Genomic DNA, 20,444 nt, shown 5'->3' with positions numbered 1-20,444 from the left:
TACCATTTTACAGCTTTACAGATAATGGTCAGTACTTTTTATTTTTTATTTATATTATTTATAAAAATAGCTCAAGGCAATGTACATATCCAATACATCTTCCTCCTATTGGCCCCACAACAACAATCCTGTGAGGTAAATTGGGCTGAGAAAGAAAACTGGCCCAAAGTCATCTAGCTGGCTTTTATGGCTAAACTTTCCACTTTCTAGCTGCTGCCTTAATCACTAGAACAAACTGACTCTGAAATATTTTTTCCTAAGGGAAAAAAATGGACTCAGGAAGCTATAGATCAATCAACCTGATATCAATACCTGGGAAGATCCTGGAAAAGATAATCAAGCAACAAATCTGCGAACACCTACAAACAAGCAAAACTATTACTAAAAGCCAACATAGGTTTGTCAAAAACAGATCATGCCAGGCAAAACTTATTCCATTCTTTGACAAAGTGACAAAAGTAGTAGACTGGCAAAATTCTGTGGATGTAGTATACTTGGACCTCAGTAAGGCATTTGACAAAGTAGTCTATTTTGGTAAGATTGAAAAATGTGAACAGATTGCATCATTACAAGATAGATTTGTAACAGGCTAACCAACCACACTCAACTTGTAGTTCTCAATGGAACTACATCAACATTGCAGGAAGCATTCAGCAGAGTAACACAAGGCTTTGTCTTAGTCCTGTACCCTTCAACATCTTCATCAATGACTTACACAAAGGCATAGAAAGGGAAACTCATCAAATTTGCAGACGACATCTATCTGGGGAAGGAATAGCCAGCACTTTAAAAGGTAGAATCAAGGTCCAAAAGGATATTGACAGACTTGAAAACTGAGCCCTATCCAACAAAATGCAAATCAGTGGTGTGAAAAGGAAGATTTTACACTTTGTCAAGAAAAACCAAATGCACAGATATAGTATAGGTGGTGCCTGGCTCAATAGCAGTAATGTGAAAGGGATCTAGGAGTCCTAGTAGATAATCATTTAAGTATGAGCCAGAAGTGTTCCACAATGGCCAAAAAGGCCAATGCAGTTCTAGTCTGCATCAACAGAGGGGCAGTATTAAGATCACGTGAAGTGTTAATACTGTTTTATACTGCACTAGTAAGACCACATGTGGAATACTGCATCCAGTTTTGGTCACCATGATATAAAAAAGATTTGAGACTCTAGAAAGAATGCAGAGAAGACCAACAAAGATGATTAGGGGAAAGAAGGCTACACCATACAATGAACAACTGAAGGAACCAGGTATGTCTAGTCCAATAAAGAAAAGAGTTAAGGGTGATATGACAGGTGTCTTCCAGTATATGAGAGGACCACATTGAAGAGGAGGTCGAGTTATTCTCCAAAGCACCTGAAGCAGGACAAGATGCAATGGTAGAAGATCATTAGAGAGATCTCCAACCTAGAATTAAGGAGACATTTCCTGTCAATGAGACCAATCAGTGGAATGGTTTGCTGAGATGGAGGTTTTTAAGTAGAGATTGGACAGCTATTTGTTTGGAATGGTATAGATCTCCTGCTTGGCAATGAGTTGGACTAAAAGACCCCTAGAATCCCTTCCAACTCTATAACTTTGAACCTTTATGACTAGAAGCCTATCAGCAATTAATATTTAAAACTAATATAGTTGTAATTTTATATTGGCAGGGCCAATAATCTTGCCACTACATTTTGTATCAGCTGCTGCTGCTGTATCATCTTTACAACAATCTATATAAATTAGTCAAATCAAGTGATTTAAGGCACAAATTACTGAAAATATGAAGTGGAAATGCAGTAAGACAAAAATGAACATCAAGAAAGTGTGATAGAATGTGCACCTGGAGAAGCTTTCCTAGGGAGGACGCAGTACATTCCAGAGAGAAGCCCAAATTAAAAGACTGCCAAGTCCTGAGATATATAGTTGTTCAGGTTAGCTACATCCTAGAAAAAAATCTGTTAAGGTAGAGTGTTATAGCTGTAATATTGACAAGATCTAGCCATTAAGTATAAGCAAATACAGGATTGGACTCAATTGAATTTTACTCTGTTGTCCTTAGGCTTGAGCTTGAACATAACTTCAAGACTACCTATATTCAAAAAAAACACGTCATATTCAAGATGTGTCCTGCCCAAATGTATACAGAAGTGCAACTTATATGTCACATAACTGTTACAGAAACAATTAAATGCATATGTCGCACTACTGAGTGGAGCCACATCTTGCAAGTTTGGATTTCTAAGAAGTTTAAGCAGACTCCAACAAAAGAATGACATACAGTAACAGCAACATTCTTCATTATCAACAATAAACGAAAGTAAAATCTTCAAATGAAACCCAAATCTTGCTATCTCTAAGAACCTGATAATACTCACAGAAGCAGCTTGCCACTGTCTTCCTTCAGGATGTTTTTTCCACTGTCCAAATTTAGCCCGTAGCTCTCGACTTCTCAGGAAGTCGTCCATCCAAGTAGTTAACAGGTCCGATCTTAGCTGCCTGAGATTAGATAAGTGCAGCTAGATGTTTCTAGGTAAGACAGTCTATACTTCCTACAGAAGTATTTTATTCCTCTCAACAAAAAAGTTTCTTGGATGAGAGCTAATGAAACACAAGAGGGGAAGAAAGAGCAAGGAAGATCCTAAAATGTTTGCGAAACGGAAAAGCCCTGAAGAAGAAAGTGGGAAGGCCAGTAACTGAGTAGAACTGTTCACTAACCCACCGCGATGGAAAAATGGGCAACGGGATAAAGCAGTTCTCTTAGCCGAGCAGCAACGACAGAAGCAAAGCACGACGGCGGCCTCCACTACTGCAAGTCTCAGGGCCGTGCTTGGCTACAACGGGGTGTCTCGGTTACACACCATACACCACGGAGAGATGAGAAGGAGGCGGTCATTCAAATCCGACTTACCGCCTCTCCAACAGTACCATGAGCGGTTTGCCTTCACAACCAGCCCGCCAGGTCGGGGAGCCCGCCAGGTTGGGGAGGGGGCGTAGCGCAGCCCTCCCAATTCCCTGCGCGTCGCCCTTTCCCGCTGTGGCCGCGGCGGCGGCGGCTGCAAACGCTGTCCTGAAGAGACGTGGCAATGAGGATTGATGCGTTCATCAGTGCGCGACGGCAGGGAGAAGGCGGTATCTGCAAACGCGCTGACCAACCGGGGAAAGGAAAAGGGGCAAGTTATGGCAGCCATCTCGTGAGGGGCAAAAACTCCAAAACGCGAGAAACCGTGAGACTGTGGTTGCGTCCTCATGATGCATGAAATTACAACTAGCCAACCCTAATTTAACCTGGCCCACCTTGAGTACTTAGTCCGAGCAGTTCCCAGTTCGCGGTTCATTGGAAGGCAAATGTGTCTTAACGAACGTACCCTTGCCTACTAGTACCTCAGAAACTTATCTATTTTTCACGCTCACGTATTTAAAATACAGTTAAGTCATAATTGCACAACGGACCAGATACTTTCCTGATTCACAGAGAAGTGTTTATACCGTGGTTCTGAATAAATGCGACTGAGAGCGAACGAGTTTAGTATATACAATTTTGTACTGGTCTCTGCGAAGCCGAGAATTGACTCAAAGAACGACTTTTTAGTGTGCGCCCACCCGCTACCCGGAGACATCTTGGTGCCAAAGGACGAACGCAAGCTCCGGTTTCCCCACCTCCATGCAGCGCAGTCGCGATTCGGGTTTACTTTTTCAGTGAGGCGTTCTAACATAAAGCAAGCGGAATGGAACAGTTGAGTATCAGGGTTTTTTCACCCCAACACGGGGAGAACGGCTTTAGAAACGCCGTTACAAAAGCGGTGTTAGCTTATTGAAGACTCAACTTGGCGTCCGCTTACCTGTAAAGCAGCGGAGAAACGATAAACGAACCCACGCTTCCGCCCAGTTGGAGGGGAGGGGGAGGGGGAAACTCATAGTGTTTTTTTCATTCGATTCTTGTTTCATTTTGGAATTGTTTACTTTCAGGCACTGTAAGGTGCCAGTATGATCTTTGAATGTTACCTGCTCTTTAATGTGACAGTTACTTGTTCTATCTCACTGCTCTACAATTTATGTATGATATAATAATGAAGCTGGCTAGCCAAACACACTAGAATTAATGTTGCACGTCAATGAATACTTCCTTCATTGCATTCAAGAGTAGGCAATAAAAAGTCATCTCTTTCCCTGGTTAACTTTGTAATCATTTTTATAGATTAATGTATTAATTCCCAATCAGCTGGGTTATTACACAAAGAGGTAAGGAAACCCCAACAGAAATACTGCTATATAAATATCCTCAAAGAACAAACAATAGTTTATGTAAGGTTTTCAGTCTTTACGTTTTATATCCTTAATTTATTTCATTGTCTTATTTTTTATACCCTACCTTTCCTCTAGGGAACTTAATATACATCACATTCCCTTTTCCAATTTTTCCCAACAATGCTAGGAAATAGGTTGTCCTGAGAAGTGACTCGCACAAATCAACCAATGAAGTTGAAAATGGACTTTGAATCTGAAACTTCCTGGTTCCAATGGAAGATCTTAAACCATTATGCCATACTCATTCTCATTGGAGCAGCAATCTAAGAAAGTTTAAACACCAGCTCATCAACACTTTAAATGAACGGTTATCACAGTGAGAAAATTGCCCACAATAGAGATACACAAAAACATCTTGAACATCTCACAGAATTAGTCATGACCCATGATGACAACTAATGGGTCACAATATTGAAAACTGGCAGTATATTTTGTTCTATAAACACTTTCTTGTGCTCGGAATTCCAGCATATTAGGAATGTGTCCATCTAAAACATAGTGAATAAGTTAAGTTCAGCAATTTTATATTGAATTTAATGGAAACATCGTTTCTGAATATTTTTTCAAAAAAATCAATAAACCTGCAAAATAATTGACTGATTGCAATAACTACTATACAGTATTACAGTACTCTCAGGAAACGCTATAATTTATGCAAAGAAATGTGATGTATGCAAAAACACACATATTGCTATGGTTATATATTTTTTTTTGTAGAAAATATTTTGTAGATTTTGTAGAAAATAGCAATCCAGAGTGAAAAGCCAGTTTTTTAAATTGAATTTCCAACAGTATTTTGTACAAATGGAAAGCAAAAGTTAAAAAAGACTGATTTCAGTATTTGAAAAGAAAAATGACTGAAAGAAAGCTGAATTTTTGGCCATTGAAAAATTTTTAGAAAAAAAATTGTAATGAATCATGCATTTCTCTCCTTAATTTATACTGTTGAAAAAAATATTTTTTAATCAAAACAATGCTTTGGTGATGAATAAATTAATTCAATTTTCTGGTGTCAAGTTTCCAAGCACCTGTTAGGTATCGTAGTCGTATAAAAAGCAGGTCCCTGCCCATCTGCAACCAACTCCAGAAGGGAACCAACTTAGAACCTATGATTATTAAAAATAATAAAATTTATGTTATACATACATATACAAGGCAATTATTTCAGAATCACTAATTTTTAATTTGCTCTGAAATATATTAAATTTATAGTTCTAATGTGAAATGTAGCAAAGAGGCACAAAATTATAATCTCAAGTGAAAATGGACAATGTTCAGTTGTATCATTTTGCTAGCAGATTATTGTTCCCTAGTTTTCCCACTCCCTAGCACCTTCGCTTCAGAGATTTGGGATGCTCCAAAGCACATCTGGGAATGCATGGGGCAATGTGAAGAGGCTGTAGAAGCAAAGATCTGCTTAGGTAATGGTAAACATATTCTATCTTTTCCACATTTGCTACCTAAAAATAGGATAACCAATTTTTGTATCCTTAGAGGGGATATAAGATATATCTTATAGGTTGGGGAGGTTGTGCGGAGGTGTGTGAATACCCAGCACAAGTGTAGAGGGTCTGGGGAGGGGGCGTGGGTGGAGAAGACTTTACTCCAGGGACTTGCAATCTGCCCTGTCAGGTTTTGCATTGACTTTCTGGGGAAACAGGCAGGGAAAGGTGCAAATGGTAATCATGTGATCAAAGGGTGCTTGGCAATTTATCATAAGTGCGAATGGGTTGCCAAGTGCCCAGATTGTGATCCAGTGGCATGCTTGTAACCTCAAAGCCAGTTGTAAGTCTCTTTGTGCAGCAGTGTCATAACTTTGAACAATTGCTGAATGAGTGGTCATATATATCTGTGCAGAACAGTTCTTGTTAGATGAAGTACTTGTGGACTGGAATCATCTGAGCAACACAAAAAAAAAAGCACTTGGCCCACTCAGAAGCCACTGTGAAATTGATTCTGCTAGTTATAGGGGAAAATAAGAAATGCTAAAAAAAACCTCCTAGAATTAGGTCCTGCAGTTGGAAAGTATGTATCTTATCCCTTCCTTGCAGCAATCTCCAGATACGTATTTCCAATTTAATGTAATTGAGCTTTCCATCTTAATTTGTTTTTTAAGTTTTACTATTAAAATTAATTTTATCAGGTGGTTGAAGGTTTGATATATATATGTGTGTATTTAACTGTTCCTCTTCATGGATTACTGCCTTGTCGTGGTGAAGGGGCTTGAGTAATTCAATGAAGCTATAAGCTATGCCGTGCAGGGCCACCCAAGATGGACAGGTCATAGCAGAGAGTTCTGACAACACATGATCCACTGGAGAAGGAAATGGCAACCCACTCTAGTATCTTTGCCATGAAAACCCCATGGACAGTACAAAAAGGACCTCCTGAAGGAATGTTGTCCATGGGGTCACGATGGGTCAGACATGACTTCGCAACTAACAACATTTAACTGTTGATTCTATTGATGAACCTCTTAATAGTGCTTGCTTTTATTTTGCTGTTATAGTATCAGTACATGTTATTGATACAATAAAGTAACAGTCCTTTTTTGCAGCCAATACAGCAGTACAGAAGCAAGTCACGCCACAGAACAACACCTTCAAACTAGCAGATTCTAACTAAAGAATATAAAAACATTACTCATTGCATTAGTGTTAGCCTAAGGATTAAATACAGAGTTCTCTGTTCTATTTCAAAAATTAGAGGTTACAAACTTTAATAAGAGGCTAAACTTTTGTGAAGTACAGTTTACTTTATCATTTCAAATTATTCTGAGTTTTATTGTGTTGAAATGCAGTCAAACTGGAGTATACAATGGAGTGTTATGTTGGTAAAATTTCTGGAATAGTTTAGGCATTAGTTTCTCTCACCCAGTAGGGATTCTTTTACCTTCCATCATACCATAATCTTTATTAACTACTAAAAAAAATGATAGAAATCCACTGAAAAATAAACAGTTTTGTAATATATTGACAGTGAGGAATATTAGGAAAATAAGGAGCAGCATGAAAAAGACCCTGTGTGGGGAAAATGGCTTAATTTTCTTAATAACTATACAGGTAGGCCTTGTTTTACAACAGTTCATTTACTGTTCAAAGTTGCAACGGCACTAAAAAAAGTAACTTATGACTGTTTTTCACACTTATGACTACTGCAGCATTCCCATGGTCACATGATCAAAATTTGGATACTTGGCAACTGACTCATATTTATGATAGTTGCAATATCCGTAGTTATGTGATAACCTTTTGCAACCTTCTGATGAGCAAAGTCAATGAAGAAGCCAGATTCACTTGACAATCATGTAACTAACTTAACAACTCCAATGATTTACTTAACAACTGTGGCAAAAAAGGTCATGAAATGGGGCAAAAATCACTTAACAAATGTCTCATTCAATAACAGAAAGCTTGGGCTCAATTGTGGTTGTAAGTTGAGGACTACCTGTATTAGAAGGTTTTGTGGAACAATAATTTAATCTTTGTATATTATCATGGGGAATATATTAAGACCACTGAATTTATGGAACTCACCTGATCTCTAGAACTGATCTAAAATGACACAAAACGTAAAATTTCAACTGACCTTCAATTTCTGTCCAGTTGACGGCAATCTCTGTTATTGGGATTTTAAAGCTTTGAGCTATGTAAAGAAGTTCCACATCAAAAGCCCTAAAAACAGAAGAATGGAATATTTTCAAGATTCTTCTGAGTATAATAAATATCCATAACCAACTGACAATATTGCCAATTTTAATTTTTCTATGAAATAAAAAATAATTGTGATATATTTTCCCATTTTTCCATCTGTAAAAACAGGTAATTGAATATTCATTTTAATCCTCTAAGCAACACTAGGCAACTTACAACATATTAAAAACATACCAGTAGTAATAATAAAAACTTAATCACTCTTATTAGTGAAGCCAATAACAAGAACTGCGGGTTAAGATTCCAGTTCTTTACCTTGGGTTAATGAAAGGGCCACATAGTAAACCTATATAGTAAGACATATAAAGCTAAAAATAGATCTAATTAAGATATTGAGGCCTTTAAAACCAAAATTTATGTATAATTTTTATTAAGAACTTTGATTATAATAGTAAAATTGTCAGAGGTAATAACATATCTTGTTTTAACTTTGATCAAATAAACCAATTATTTCCTTTTAAGGAGATCAAATCAGCCAATCCTAAGGAAATCAACCCTGACTGTTCTTTGGAAAAACAGATACTGAAGCTCAAATACTTTGGTCACCAATAAGAGGTTTCATTGGAAAAGAGACTGATGCTGGGAAAGCAAAAAGAGAAGGGGATGGCAGAGAATAAGTAGTTAAGCAATTTCCAAATGTGATTAGAAAAGTATGCTTACTTTTAATGCCCTTTTAAAGGCACCACAGTTTAAGCCAATAGTTATTCCCTCATCCCCCAGAGCTCAAAATTCAGGAGAGACTGCTGCCTTGTGATGTTCTTGTGATGATCAACTTTCTGGAGCAGTTGAGCATGATCTCTTTTTGTCCAAAGAGGTTCTTTTATTCTTTGTCACAGTCTGACTTTGCTTTTCACAGAATTATCTTCAGTCTACCATTTCTTCTTCTGGAAGCCCAATATTGTCGCTACTATTTTCTGATTTTATTCTTCAAGCCTCTTTCAGTATTTTCATTGTTAGAACATTTGGCAACATTTTGCAGGTTTGTAAATCTTTCCTCTATCTAAAAACTTCAGTGTCCCCTGGTATCCAGTTTTTGAAATAATGAAATTGCTTGTTTTGTTTTGTAAAGATAAAAACAAAATCTATTTTCCAACAGAAGCTGTTTTTATAATAAAATCCAAAAATTTATTCCTTAGTTTGTATACAATTTTCTAAAACCAAAATTTTATTTAGCTTTTTGCTGTTTATTTAAGACTCTTAAGTTCTTAAGCTTATGATTAAAATTTTCTTTCATTCAGGATTGAAGGCAGACCCATCCAGTGTTTTCAGACTTGTTGGGCCACAGCTAAAAGTTTAGAAGTAGTTAATAAGCAATTTCCAAAAGTGAATACAAAGTCAGGTTTGCAAACCTGATGTCATGGTTCCGACTAATGAAACACTTCAAAGAACCTTCAGGCATTGTTTATTTTAAAAAGTCTATAATAATGAGAACAAAGCATCCGCACAGCATGTTCAGATGCCAAAATCTGATTTCCCCTCCCTTCAACACCTAATATCTGGCACAGTTCCCTCTTCCAATTTGCAGTCATAAATCACATTCTCCAATCAGTTTGAAGGGCAAAGCTTCCCTTCTGTTCTATTACTGCCATTTCTTATCTTATTAAAAACAAGCGGGGTAACATTCTCCTCCCCCCAGCTTCATCTAATTTTAAGAGCAAAACAATTTAAAGGAAAAGGCTGCCTCTTATATTGTCAAAGCAAAAACATCCAATGTTTGCAGCGTTGAATCCGCCCTCCCCTTACAAAAAGGATAGGTCCTGTAATGAAAACAAAGCATATGTCAGGGATTATCTCTTGGTTTGTTGGGGTTTCTTTCATGAAACTTTTTGATGAATCGGTCGGCCTTCACATCGCTAGATTTCACCCAAGTAGCTTCAGACAGCGAGTACCCCTTCCATTATACTAGGTACTGCAATTTCCCTTTAAAAATTCTAGAGTCAAGAATACCTTTCACTTCATAGTGTCTCTGACCCGCTACTACGAGGGGCCCAGGTGCCTTCTTAGGGGGAGGTCTTAAGGTGGAGTCCTGAAAAAGTTTCAGCAGGCTGCAATGGAAGACAGGGTGAACTCTCCCTAAAAGCCTAGGAAGTTTTAATTCTACTGTGACTGGGTTGATGATCCTTACGATGGGGAAAGGCCCCAAGAATTTCAGTCCTAATTTCTTGCTGGGTAATTTGAGGCATAAATATTTAGTCAACAGATAAACCTTTTCCACAACTTGGAATGTTCTTTGGGGAGCCCTCTTTTTATCAGCCTGTTTTTATAGGTCTTGGAAGTCTTTTTTAACGCCATTTTCATGTTTCTCTAAACTTCTTCCCACCCCCTCACCCATTGATCAAGTGTCTGGGAAGTGGAGGGCACCTGAGGGTATTCAGGTATTGGGCTGAACTCTTTTCCTGTGGCTACTCTGAAAGGAATGTAGCCGGTGCTGCTGTGAACAGAATTATTGTAAGCCACCTCAGCAAAAAGTCTAGTTTGTTTGTAGGAAACATAGCATCTGAGATATTGCTCCACCATTTTGTTAGCGGATTCTGCAGCCCCATTGGTAGCTGGATGAAAAGCAGATGATAAGCTTTGAGATGATCCAATTAATTTAAGAAAACTCCTCCAAAATTTCACTGTGAACTGCACTCCTCTATCCAAAATTATTCGCTTAGGGGGCGTCATGCAGCCAGTAGATATGTTTCAGGAACAAATTAGTCAGTCGTTGGGCAGATGGGAGTCCTTTGCAGGCGATCAAATGAGCCTGCTTCGAGAACAGGTCTATCACAGTCTAGATGACAGCATTTCCTCTACTTTCGGGTAGGTCTACAATAAAGTCCATAGCTATTTCTTCCCATGGTTGAGAAGGGTCTGCCACCAGCTGCTGTAATGCAGGGATTTTCCCTGGAATTCTTTTCATGGTGGCACATACGGCACAACTCCTGACATAGCTTTCCACATCTTGTTTTAGCCCTGGCCACCAAAATTGCTGGCAGATAAGGTGGAGTTTTTAAATATCTGAAGTGTCCAGCCTGTTTTACATCATGGCTGTTTTTGAGAGCATTGTGACGGAGGGCTTCAGGCAGATATAGTTCCCCCCCCTTGTATACCAAACCATCCTTGCATGTTAAGGTTTGATTACCTTTGAACCATTGATCGGTGAGGAGCTCTCGTTTTATCTTCTTTGCTCCAGGGTCATCAGGATTAGGGGTTTTGCGAGGTGTGAACTGGGGATAATTGCCTCGACCTCTTCACGTTCGCTTTTGTACTGGGACAATCGGGATAGCACATAAGCTAAGAAATTTTTTCCTCCCGGTATGTACTTTAAAGTGAAGTTGAAATGATTAAAGTACTGTGCCCACCGTACTTGTTTTGGGGACAGTTTGCAGGGGGGTCTTCACTGCCTCTATGTTTTTGTGATCTGTCCATACTTCAAATGGCACCTTGCTCTCCTCTAGATAGTGTCGCCAGTTTAACAAGCTCCACCTAATGGCAAAGGCCTCTTTCTCCCAGATTGTCCATCTTCTCTCACTTTCAGTAAATTTTTTGGAGGTGTAGGCGCAGGGTTGTAGGACTCCACTTTTGTTCTTGGGTTCTGCCCCCAAATGTGAGTCCTGCAAAATCTCATCTTCCCACAGCATGCTGTCTGTTACTTCCTCCTCTGAAGTGTCAGTAGCTGCCAGGTCACCGTTTTTGAGCAGTTTCTCTTTTCCCATGAAGAATTTTTTTTCCTGAATCTTTGCCAGCTGCTCTCAAGCCTAAAGACAGTGGCTGGAGCTCATGACTCCAGGTAGTTTGAAAAGAAAGTAGATTTTGGAATGATGTCATGGTTCCGACTAAAGAGACAGTTCAAAGAACATTCAGGCATTGTTTATTCAAAAAAGTCTATAATAATGAGAACAAAGCGTTGGCACGGCATGTTGAGATGCCAAAATCTGAATTCCCCTCCTCTCAACACCTAATATCTGGCACAGTTCCCTCCTCCAATTTGCAGCCATAAATCACATTCTCCAATCAGTTTGAAGGGCAAAGCTTCCCTTCCATTCTATCACGTGCCATTTTTTATCTTATTAAAAACAACTGGGGTACCATCTTCTTCCCCCGAGCTTCATCTAATTTTAAGAGAAAAACAATTTAAAGGAAAAGACTGTCTCTTATATTGTCAAAGCAAAAACATCCAATGTTTGCAGCGTTGACACCTGGTGTCTTTTAAAGATCTCCGCTGCTGTTGCAAGCAAGATAGCTAATCTCATCATCTTCCAGAATGCAACTTTGCAGAAAACTGCTATTCTGCAGTCTCCTCACACGAAGCAGTTGTCTGTACCACATGCAGGTGATCTCTGGTTATCTCCTTATTGATTCTTTGTTCTTTGTCACAGTCACTGGATCTGCTTTTGCAGTTTTTTTTCACAGAGTTCACTACATTTCCCAGAAACCAGGCTTTTAAAACTACTTATGAAGGGTGTTTCTGAGGAAGTGGCCAAATCCTGCTCACTTAAAACAACCAAGTCATTCTGAAGTCTCAAGATAAAATTGAACATGTAAACAACTAAAGACCACACTGGGTTCCAGCAAAGCACTTGCAGTTTGCTGAGGAAAGCAGAACCAGAACTGACATATTTTTGGTCTACTACTTTTCAAAGAGGACATTTTAATTACTATATAATGCTGTAATATTTTAGATAAACTTCTAATTATCCCGTCCTACTAGGTTTGCATACTAGCTATGCTATCTTTAGTCAAGCCAAACAATTTGATTTCTTAGAGCAGGGCTTTTCAACCTTTTCAGACATTGTACCACTTTTAGGACATGACAATATTTGAGTACCACCAGTGCTTAGCAAGGTGTCAAAAACTTGATGACTAAAAAGGGGGGGGGGAATTTTGGGTTTTATTGATTAGATTCATTTGTTGTTATAGAAATGGCTAGTTTATAATATTATGGAAAAGTAAAAAGTTGAGCTTCGCTGTTAATGCTTCCTTCTACTGCAACAGAGGAAGTCAGATGTCAATGCCTTTTCTCTGTCACTCCCCCCATCTCTTTCAAAGGCCTCTCGCTCAGTCTCTCCCCCACTCACTTTTCCGTCTCTTTCAAAGACCTCTTGCTTGGTCTCTGACTCACTCACTCCTCCATTTCTTTCAAAGGCCTCTCACTCAGTCTCTCCCCCACTCATTTCCCCGTTGCTTCCAGAGGTTGCTTGCTCGCTCGCTCACTCACTGCCCCCTCGCTTTCAAAGGCCACTTGCATGATTGCTCACTCACTCACTGCCATTGCTTCCAAAGGCTGCTTGCTCTCTCTCTCTCATTGCCGTCCCTTCCAAAGGCTGCTTGCTTGTTCACTCACTGCCCTGTCGCTCGGAAAGGCCCCTCTTGCTCTCCTCACTGCTTCACTAACAAAAGCCTCTTCTATTCTCTCTCTTTCTCCATGTTTTTTTTTCTCCCTCTCCCACCAAAACATGCTCCTTTTATAGGTAAAGGTAAAGGTTCCCCCGCACATGCGTGCTAGTTGTTTCCAACTCTAGGGGCCGGTGCTCATTTCCGTTTCAAAGCCGAAGAGCCAGCGCTTGTCCGAGGACGTCTCCGTGGTCATGTGGACGGCATGACTAGACGCCAAAGGAGCACAGAACGCTGTTACCTTCCCACCATAGTGGTCCCTATTTTTCTACTTGCATTTTTTACGTGCTTTCGAACTGCTAGGTTGGCAGAATCTGGGATGAGTAACAGGCGCTCACTCTGCTACGCGGCACTTGGGATTCGACCCGCCAAACTGCCGATCTTCTGATTGACAAGCTCAGCGTCCTAACCCACTGAGCCACCGCGTCCCTTGCTCCTTTTATAGCTTCTCCTTTTTCTGCCCTCCTCCTCGTTACAGTGCACCGGAAGCTCCAATCAGCATGCAGCTGCATGCGAGCAGATCCTGGGGCTTCTGCCGAGCCCTGCAGCTCCAGCTGATCTCCTTCAAGTCTGAGCAGCACCACTTTGGTAGGTTTCCTCCCCCACTACACTTGGCTATGGGTTGCGTACCACCTGCCAGGTGCTAAAGTACTACCAGTGGTATGCGTACCATTGGTTGAAAAGCCCTGTCTTAGACCACTTGTTCATGCCTGAAAACTCTATTGTCACCACCTAGGATCAATTCAGCTTACTGTGAATATTTTATTACAAAGGCATTATAAGCAGCTCATATGCAGGAGGGGCATTTCTGTTCTGTTCCAGCCTACGACCGGACCTGTTGGAATGGCAGGGACAACCCCTTTTTTATATTCAATAGGCTGGAATTAAGCCAACCAAACCTATTTGCAAAAACTAAACGAAACAGTTCAAAACAGAGTTAAACAAATACAGACCGAGACTATATCAGAAGCTCTTCAAACGGTTGCCTTCAGCAACCAGCACCTCCCACACATTCCCCTTTTAAACAGCAGTTTCAAGACGTGGCTTCTCTTTGCCTTCTCCCGAGGTGCCTCATTGCTTTTCTTTGTTCACTTCTGCTAGTCTGCCTCCTGCTTCGAGCGTCCCTGAACAGAGCCAACTGTGGATCGTCCTCTTCCAATCTTTCAGTCTCACACAGCTGGGTCTGAGGAGGAACAAGACGGGAGGGGCCTGGCTGAGAGCTCTGCGGTGCATCAGAACTTTCCTCTGCAACCAAAGGCTCTCCAAACCCCTCCTTCTCCTCCTCTTCAGAATTGTCCAACTCAGCTGCCAAAACCACAGGCTGACGCTGAATCACAACAATTTCACAGGTTTGGTAGTGAAGGAGCTCAAATATGCAATTTTCACTAGAGTCTACACTAAACAAAAAAAGATGGAAAACATAGAAGGGCTGCTTCTCTTTTGGACACAGAGGAGGCTACTACTCTGGTAGAGACAAGTGTCCATCCTAAGCCTGTAGTAAAAGAAGGCAGTCAGAACAGTCAGAAAAAGGGCTACGGCCAGATACTCAGGTCAGTATCATATCTGAAAAGTGGAGGCAACAGCGAGAAGAAAGGTTTTGGTTAATTAAAAAAGAGGAAGAACAGATCTGGAGGGAGACAGAGAAGAAGATATCAACATATTAAATTAGCCATGGAAGAAAATACAAAAGCTTATTTTGCTACATTTGAAAGAGCACCCAGTTTAACAGGAAAAGTTCTAAGGTAAGGGCTTGATATATAGCAGACTTCCAGCTAGGGAAGTAACTGATTACTATGTTAAAGAAAAAGGTAAACCTATACCAATACTATGTACCTGTCTTATATTGAGGCAGTTTAGGAGCTACATTTATGACTACAGGGACCATATTTTCCTGAGGAAAATATAAAAAAACCTAAAAAGAAACATATCTGAAAAAGGTCCATAAACATAAAAAATGCAATTGTTTATAACTCTGCTGTACAAAGGAAAATTTAAGAGCAAAACCAAGAAAAACGCATATTTTTATTTTTATTTTCTTTTTAGGAACTGCAGAGAACTCAAGAGTTAACAGAATGATTTGACCATTACAGGCAACATCTGATGGTTATTCTCTCTCAATTCCTGGTAATAATGCCACTATCCAAAGAAAAAAATTAAGTCTAGTATATGACTATTGATATAAATTAGGCTTTTAACAACTTGAGTTAAGTCCAAGGTTGCCATGAAGTCCCAGGTGTCTATGCCCATGGAAGACAAATGCCAATTCAGCCAGAGCTTCAAGCAGCTCAAGTGGGGAGGCAAGGAGGTTAGTATAGTCGCAGCAATCCCATTTGGCTCCCCGACTCACAAGCAGCTATATAAAAACCACTGGTGTCTCCTATGGCCATTCCATTCATACATGAATTTACATTATATAGAATCAGAATCATAGTGCTGGAAAGGACCTTGGAGATTTTCCAGTTCAATCCCCTGTCCAAAGCAGTAGATCTTATACTATCCTGAAGAAATGGATGTCCAATATTTTCTTGAAAACCTCCAGTGATGGAGCACCTACAAGTCCAGGAAGAGAGCTGTTCCATTGTTTTAGATCTCTCTTTAACAAGCTTAGATCTCTCTTTAACAAGCTTCCACTCACTGTTTCTTGTCCTGTCCTCAGGTGCTTTAGAGCAGGGCTTTTCAACCAGTGCTACGCGTACTACCAGTGGTACTTTAGCACCTGGCAGGTGGTACGCGACCCCTAGTCAAGTGTAGCTGGGGAGGGAACCAGCTAAAGCGGCGCCACACAGACCTGGAGATCAGCTGGAGCTGCAGAGCTTGGCAGAAACCCCAGGATCGGCTCACGTGGCGACATAGTAATTGGAGCTTCCGGCACACCCAGAAGAGAAGAGGAGGAGGGTGGAGAGAAGAGAGAAGAGAAGGGTAAGTGAGCAGCGTGTTTTTGGAAGGGCGAGCGAGCAAGCGGCATGTTTTCAGAAGGGCAAGCAAGCGAGCGGTGTGTTTTCAGAAGGGCAAGTGAGCAAGCAGCGTGTTTTTGGAGGGGCGAGCGAGCAAGCAGTGTGTTTTCGAAAGGGCGAGTGAGCGAGCTGGGCAGGAGCCCTAGGATCGGCATGCATTTCTACAGGGCTATGGGGGCTCAGCAGAAGCACCAGGATCAGTGTGCACAGTTCCAGCTGATTTGTGCTTCTGCTGAGCCTCCCAGAAGCGCTGATCAGCTTGAGCCCAGCACTGATCCTGGCACTTCTGCTGAGCTACCCAGAAGTGCCAATCAGCTGGAGCCCGGTGCTGATCCTGACACTTCTGCTGAGCCCTGACAGCCCTGCAGAAGTGTGGATCAGCTGTCAGGGCTCAGCAAGTGCCAGGATCAGCACAGGCAGGTAGGCAGGAAGGAAAGAAGATGGGAATGAGAAGAAAGGAAGGAAGGAAGGAAGGAAGGAAGGAAGGAAGGAAGGAAGGAAGGAAATAAGGAGATGGGAATGAGAAGGAGGGAGGCAGGGTGAGAGGGAAAAAGGAAGGAAACACCACCCCCCACCGCCAGCATGGTAAACCACAATGCTAATGCGGCCCTCAATGAAATTGAGTTTGACATCCTTGATATAAAAGGTTGTTAAGTGAATCTGGTTTCCCCATTGATTTTGCTTGTCAAAAGGTTGCAAAGGGGGATCACATGACCCTGGGATACTGTGATCATCATAAATATGAATCAGTTGCCAAGCATCAGAATGTAAATCATATGACCCTGGGAATGCTGACATGGTCATAAGTGTGAAAAATGGTCATAAGTCACTTTTTTCTGTGCCGTTGAAACTTTGAACAGTCACTAAGTGAACTGTTGTAATTCGAGGACTACTTGTACTTTATCAATTTTTTTGGTCATCAACTTTTTGACATCTTGCTAGGTGACTGGTAGTACTTGGATATTGCCATAACCTAAAAGTGGTACAATGGGTGAAAAGGTTGAAAAGCCCAACTTTGGAAAATAGGTCTACCTCCTCTTCTCTGTGACAGCTCCTCAAATACTGGAAGACAGCTATCATGTCATCCCTAATTCTTCTCTTTCAGAAATACCTATTTCCCTTAGCTATTCATCATATGGTTTAGCCTCCAGACCTCTTATTATCTTGTTGCTCTTCTCTATACTTTTTCCAGGGTCTCAGCATCTTTTTTGAATCATGGAGTCCAGAACTAGATGCAGTATTCAAAGTGTGGCCTCACTACTGAAGTACAGAATGGTACTGTCACTTCTTGTGATCTTGGTGCAGCCTAGGACTGTATTAGCATTTTTGGCAGCTGCAGCATACTGCCGGCTCATATTTAAGTGATAGTCCACTAAGACTCCTACATCCCTCTCAGAGGTATTACTTTTGAGCCAAGTACCACCTATTCTCTACTTGGGCTTTTAGTTTTTCCTGCCTCAGTGCAGAATCTTACTTTACTCACCACTGAAATGCATCTTTATTCAATGGTCAAGTCTGTCAAGATCCTTCTGAATCTTGAGTCTATTTTCTAAAGTTGTTGGCAATTCTCCCCTGCTTGATGTCATTTGCATACTAGTAGAGCTTCCCTTCTATTCCTTCATCCTGATCATTTATGAAGATGAAGAGCACTGGGGCCAAGCCAGAGCCTTGAGGTACTCCACTGCATGTTTATTTATTTATTTATTTATTTATTTTTGGGACTTATATGCCGCCCTATCCCCCAAGGGACTCAGGGCGGCTTACAACAATAAAAACAACAATACAAAAATTAAAAAACGAATTAAATAACAGCCCCAAAATAAATTAACTACAATTAAAAATTAAAACATATTTAAAAACCCATCATCAATCCAGGTCAGCCTAATGGAAGAGAAAAGTTTTGAGGTCGCGGCGAAAGGACCGGAGGTCCGGGGCCATCCGAAGCTCAAGGGGAAGCTGGTTCCAAAGGGCTGGTGCTCCCACAGAGAAGGCCCTCCCCCTGGGGGTTGCCAGCCAACATTGTCTGGCCGACGGCACCCTGAGGAGGCCCTCTCTGTGTGAGCGCACTGGGCGATGGAAAGTCGTTCCCGGTAGCAGACGGTCCTGCAAATATGTTCTCGCTATCTAGATATAATTCCATTGAAGAATACACGCCAAGTGTGGTTGGTCAGTCAATTGTGAATCTATTTGGTGGTAGTACTGTCTATTCCACATTGTTCTCTCTTATCAAGAAATAGACTGTGGTCTACTTTGTCAAATGTCTTATTGAAGTCCAAGTAAGCTATATCCACAGCATTCTCTTGATCCATTAATTTAGTCACTTTATCAAAGAAGGCAAATAAGGTTTGCCTGGTATGAACCATTTTTTAAAAAAAACATGCTGGCTTGTTTGATTGCCTTGTTCATTTCTAAGTGCTCACAAATCCATTGCTTATCTTTTTAAGGATTTTCCCAGGTATTTATGTCAGATTGATTCATCTATACTTTCCAAGATCCACTTTTTTCCATTTTTTGTAGACTGGAACCACATCAACTCTTTTCCAGTCCTCTGGTACTTCTCCCATGCTCCAGGAGCTCTGAAAGATGAAGTTCATTGGTTCGGGGGATCACATCTGCCCTCTCCTTCAGTGCTCTGGAAAGTAAACCTTCTAGTCCTCTAAAGTGGAAAGGTGTTATTCTATCAATTTTTTACCTATTTGTATCAGCGTTCCTATTCTGTCTCCTACTATGCTGGTTTTAATAGATTGGAAAGTTTTTTCCTTTTGTGTAAAGACACATGCAAAGAAGGAATTAAGTAATTCCACTTTTTTCCTGTTGTCCTTCAGCTTCTAGCCATTTTTTCCCAATAGTGGAACAAGCCTTGGTGGAGCAGTGGGCTAATGCCTCCTTAAGTAACACCAGCTCCTGCAATTAGTGCAGGTTCGCATCCCACCAGGCTCAAGGTTGACTCAGCCTTCCATCCTTCCGAGGTAGGTAAAATGAGGACCCAGATTGTTGGGGGCAATTAAGCTGACTTTGTAATAATGCCGCCTGGGGTGTGTGTGAAAGCCCTAATAAGCAGGCATATACATAGAATGAAGGCTACTGCTAAGCTTGTAAGCCGCCCTGAGTCTTCGGAGAAGGGCGGGATATAAATGGAATTAAAAAAAAATAATTGACTTTTTTCTTATTCCTTACATATTAAAACTTTTTTGTTATTTTTGGCATTTGTTGCAAGTCTTAATTTATTCTAAGCCTTATCCTTTTTGACTCCCTCCCTGCAGATACAGGCTATTTGCTGGTATTCTGTTTTAGTTATGTGTCCATGTTTCCATTTTACATCTCCTTGTTTTCTCAGTTTATCTGAGAGCTCTTTATGCATCCATACTGGTCTCATCTGGTGCCTTTTGTTTTATTTTCTCTATGGTATTGTTTTTGTTGGAGTCTTTATTTCATTTTTCAAAGTTTTCCATGTTTTTCTTTTTAGGATTTCCATCCATGGAATCCTTCCTAATCTCTGTCTTAGTTTGCTGAAATCAGCTCTCTTAAAATGTAAAATACTAGTCTGACTTCGTTCAGTCACTTATGCTTGCATTATGCTGAATTCTAATATGACATGATCATTCTCCTCCAAGTTCCTTCTATTTCCACTCCCTTAAAGCATTTGATTCCTGTTAGGATTATGTCCAGTATAGCTGGCCCTCTAGTTCCACTTCCACCTTTTGGGTGACAAAGATGTCAACTATGCAGTCAGAAACTTGTTTGATCTCCCACTTGTTTCCCAGCTGATGTCAGGGTAGTTAAAGTCTCCCATTACGGCAGTGTTGTTGTTTCCTGCATACTTTGGCTAACTGATTAGCAAAAAAAATCATCTATTTCCTCCAGTGCAAATATATATGTAAAACAATTTTTCAAAAGGGGCACCCTTTTTCTATTGTTTTTTTCTGCTGATTGAATAAATAGTATTTTTTTTAAAAAAAAACTAGATTTGCACTTTATTGGGACAGGAATACACCCTTTTACTAATCTAAATAGTTCCCTAGAGCAGGCCTGTATAACATAATGTCTGTGGCACGTTTGGAAGTCAAGTCCACTGCTGCTAAGCATCACTGCCACAAGAAAAGAACTG

At 40.5% G+C, this 20,444-nt stretch overlaps 2 protein-coding genes across 5 annotated transcripts in view; both read right to left on the bottom strand.

Annotated features, from left to right (window-relative positions):
- The window catches only part of TMEM39A (transmembrane protein 39A), a 43,200-nt gene extending 34,095 nt beyond the window's left edge, over nucleotides 1–9,105 (bottom strand). The window contains exons 1-3 of one of the 4 annotated variants that reach the window (XM_083354476.1): nucleotides 8,667–9,105; nucleotides 7,882–7,967; nucleotides 5,322–5,399 (exon numbers count right to left, since the gene is read on the bottom strand). The gene's annotated coding sequence lies outside the window, so the exon portion shown is untranslated. Of the gene's footprint in view, nucleotides 1–2,363; nucleotides 2,587–2,846; nucleotides 3,119–5,321; nucleotides 5,400–7,881; nucleotides 7,968–8,666 lie in introns of those variants that run through there. The other 3 variants (XM_083354478.1, XM_083354475.1, XM_083354477.1) reach the window with 3 other exon arrangements.
- The window catches only part of ALG5 (ALG5 dolichyl-phosphate beta-glucosyltransferase), a 45,168-nt gene continuing 29,519 nt past the window's right edge, over nucleotides 4,796–20,444 (bottom strand). The window contains exons 9-10 of the mRNA XM_083354480.1: nucleotides 7,882–7,967; nucleotides 4,796–5,399 (exon numbers count right to left, since the gene is read on the bottom strand). Of these exons, the coding sequence (XP_083210606.1) occupies nucleotides 5,287–5,399; nucleotides 7,882–7,967 (199 nt within the window). The 3' untranslated portion in view covers nucleotides 4,796–5,286. The remainder of the gene's footprint in view (nucleotides 5,400–7,881; nucleotides 7,968–20,444) is intronic.

Source organism: Vipera ursinii (assembly GCF_947247035.1).
Source record: "Vipera ursinii genome assembly, chromosome: 2".
In the NCBI taxonomy this organism is placed as follows: domain Eukaryota; kingdom Metazoa; phylum Chordata; class Lepidosauria; order Squamata; family Viperidae; genus Vipera; species Vipera ursinii.
This window is presented reverse-complemented; position numbering and strand designations above follow the sequence as displayed.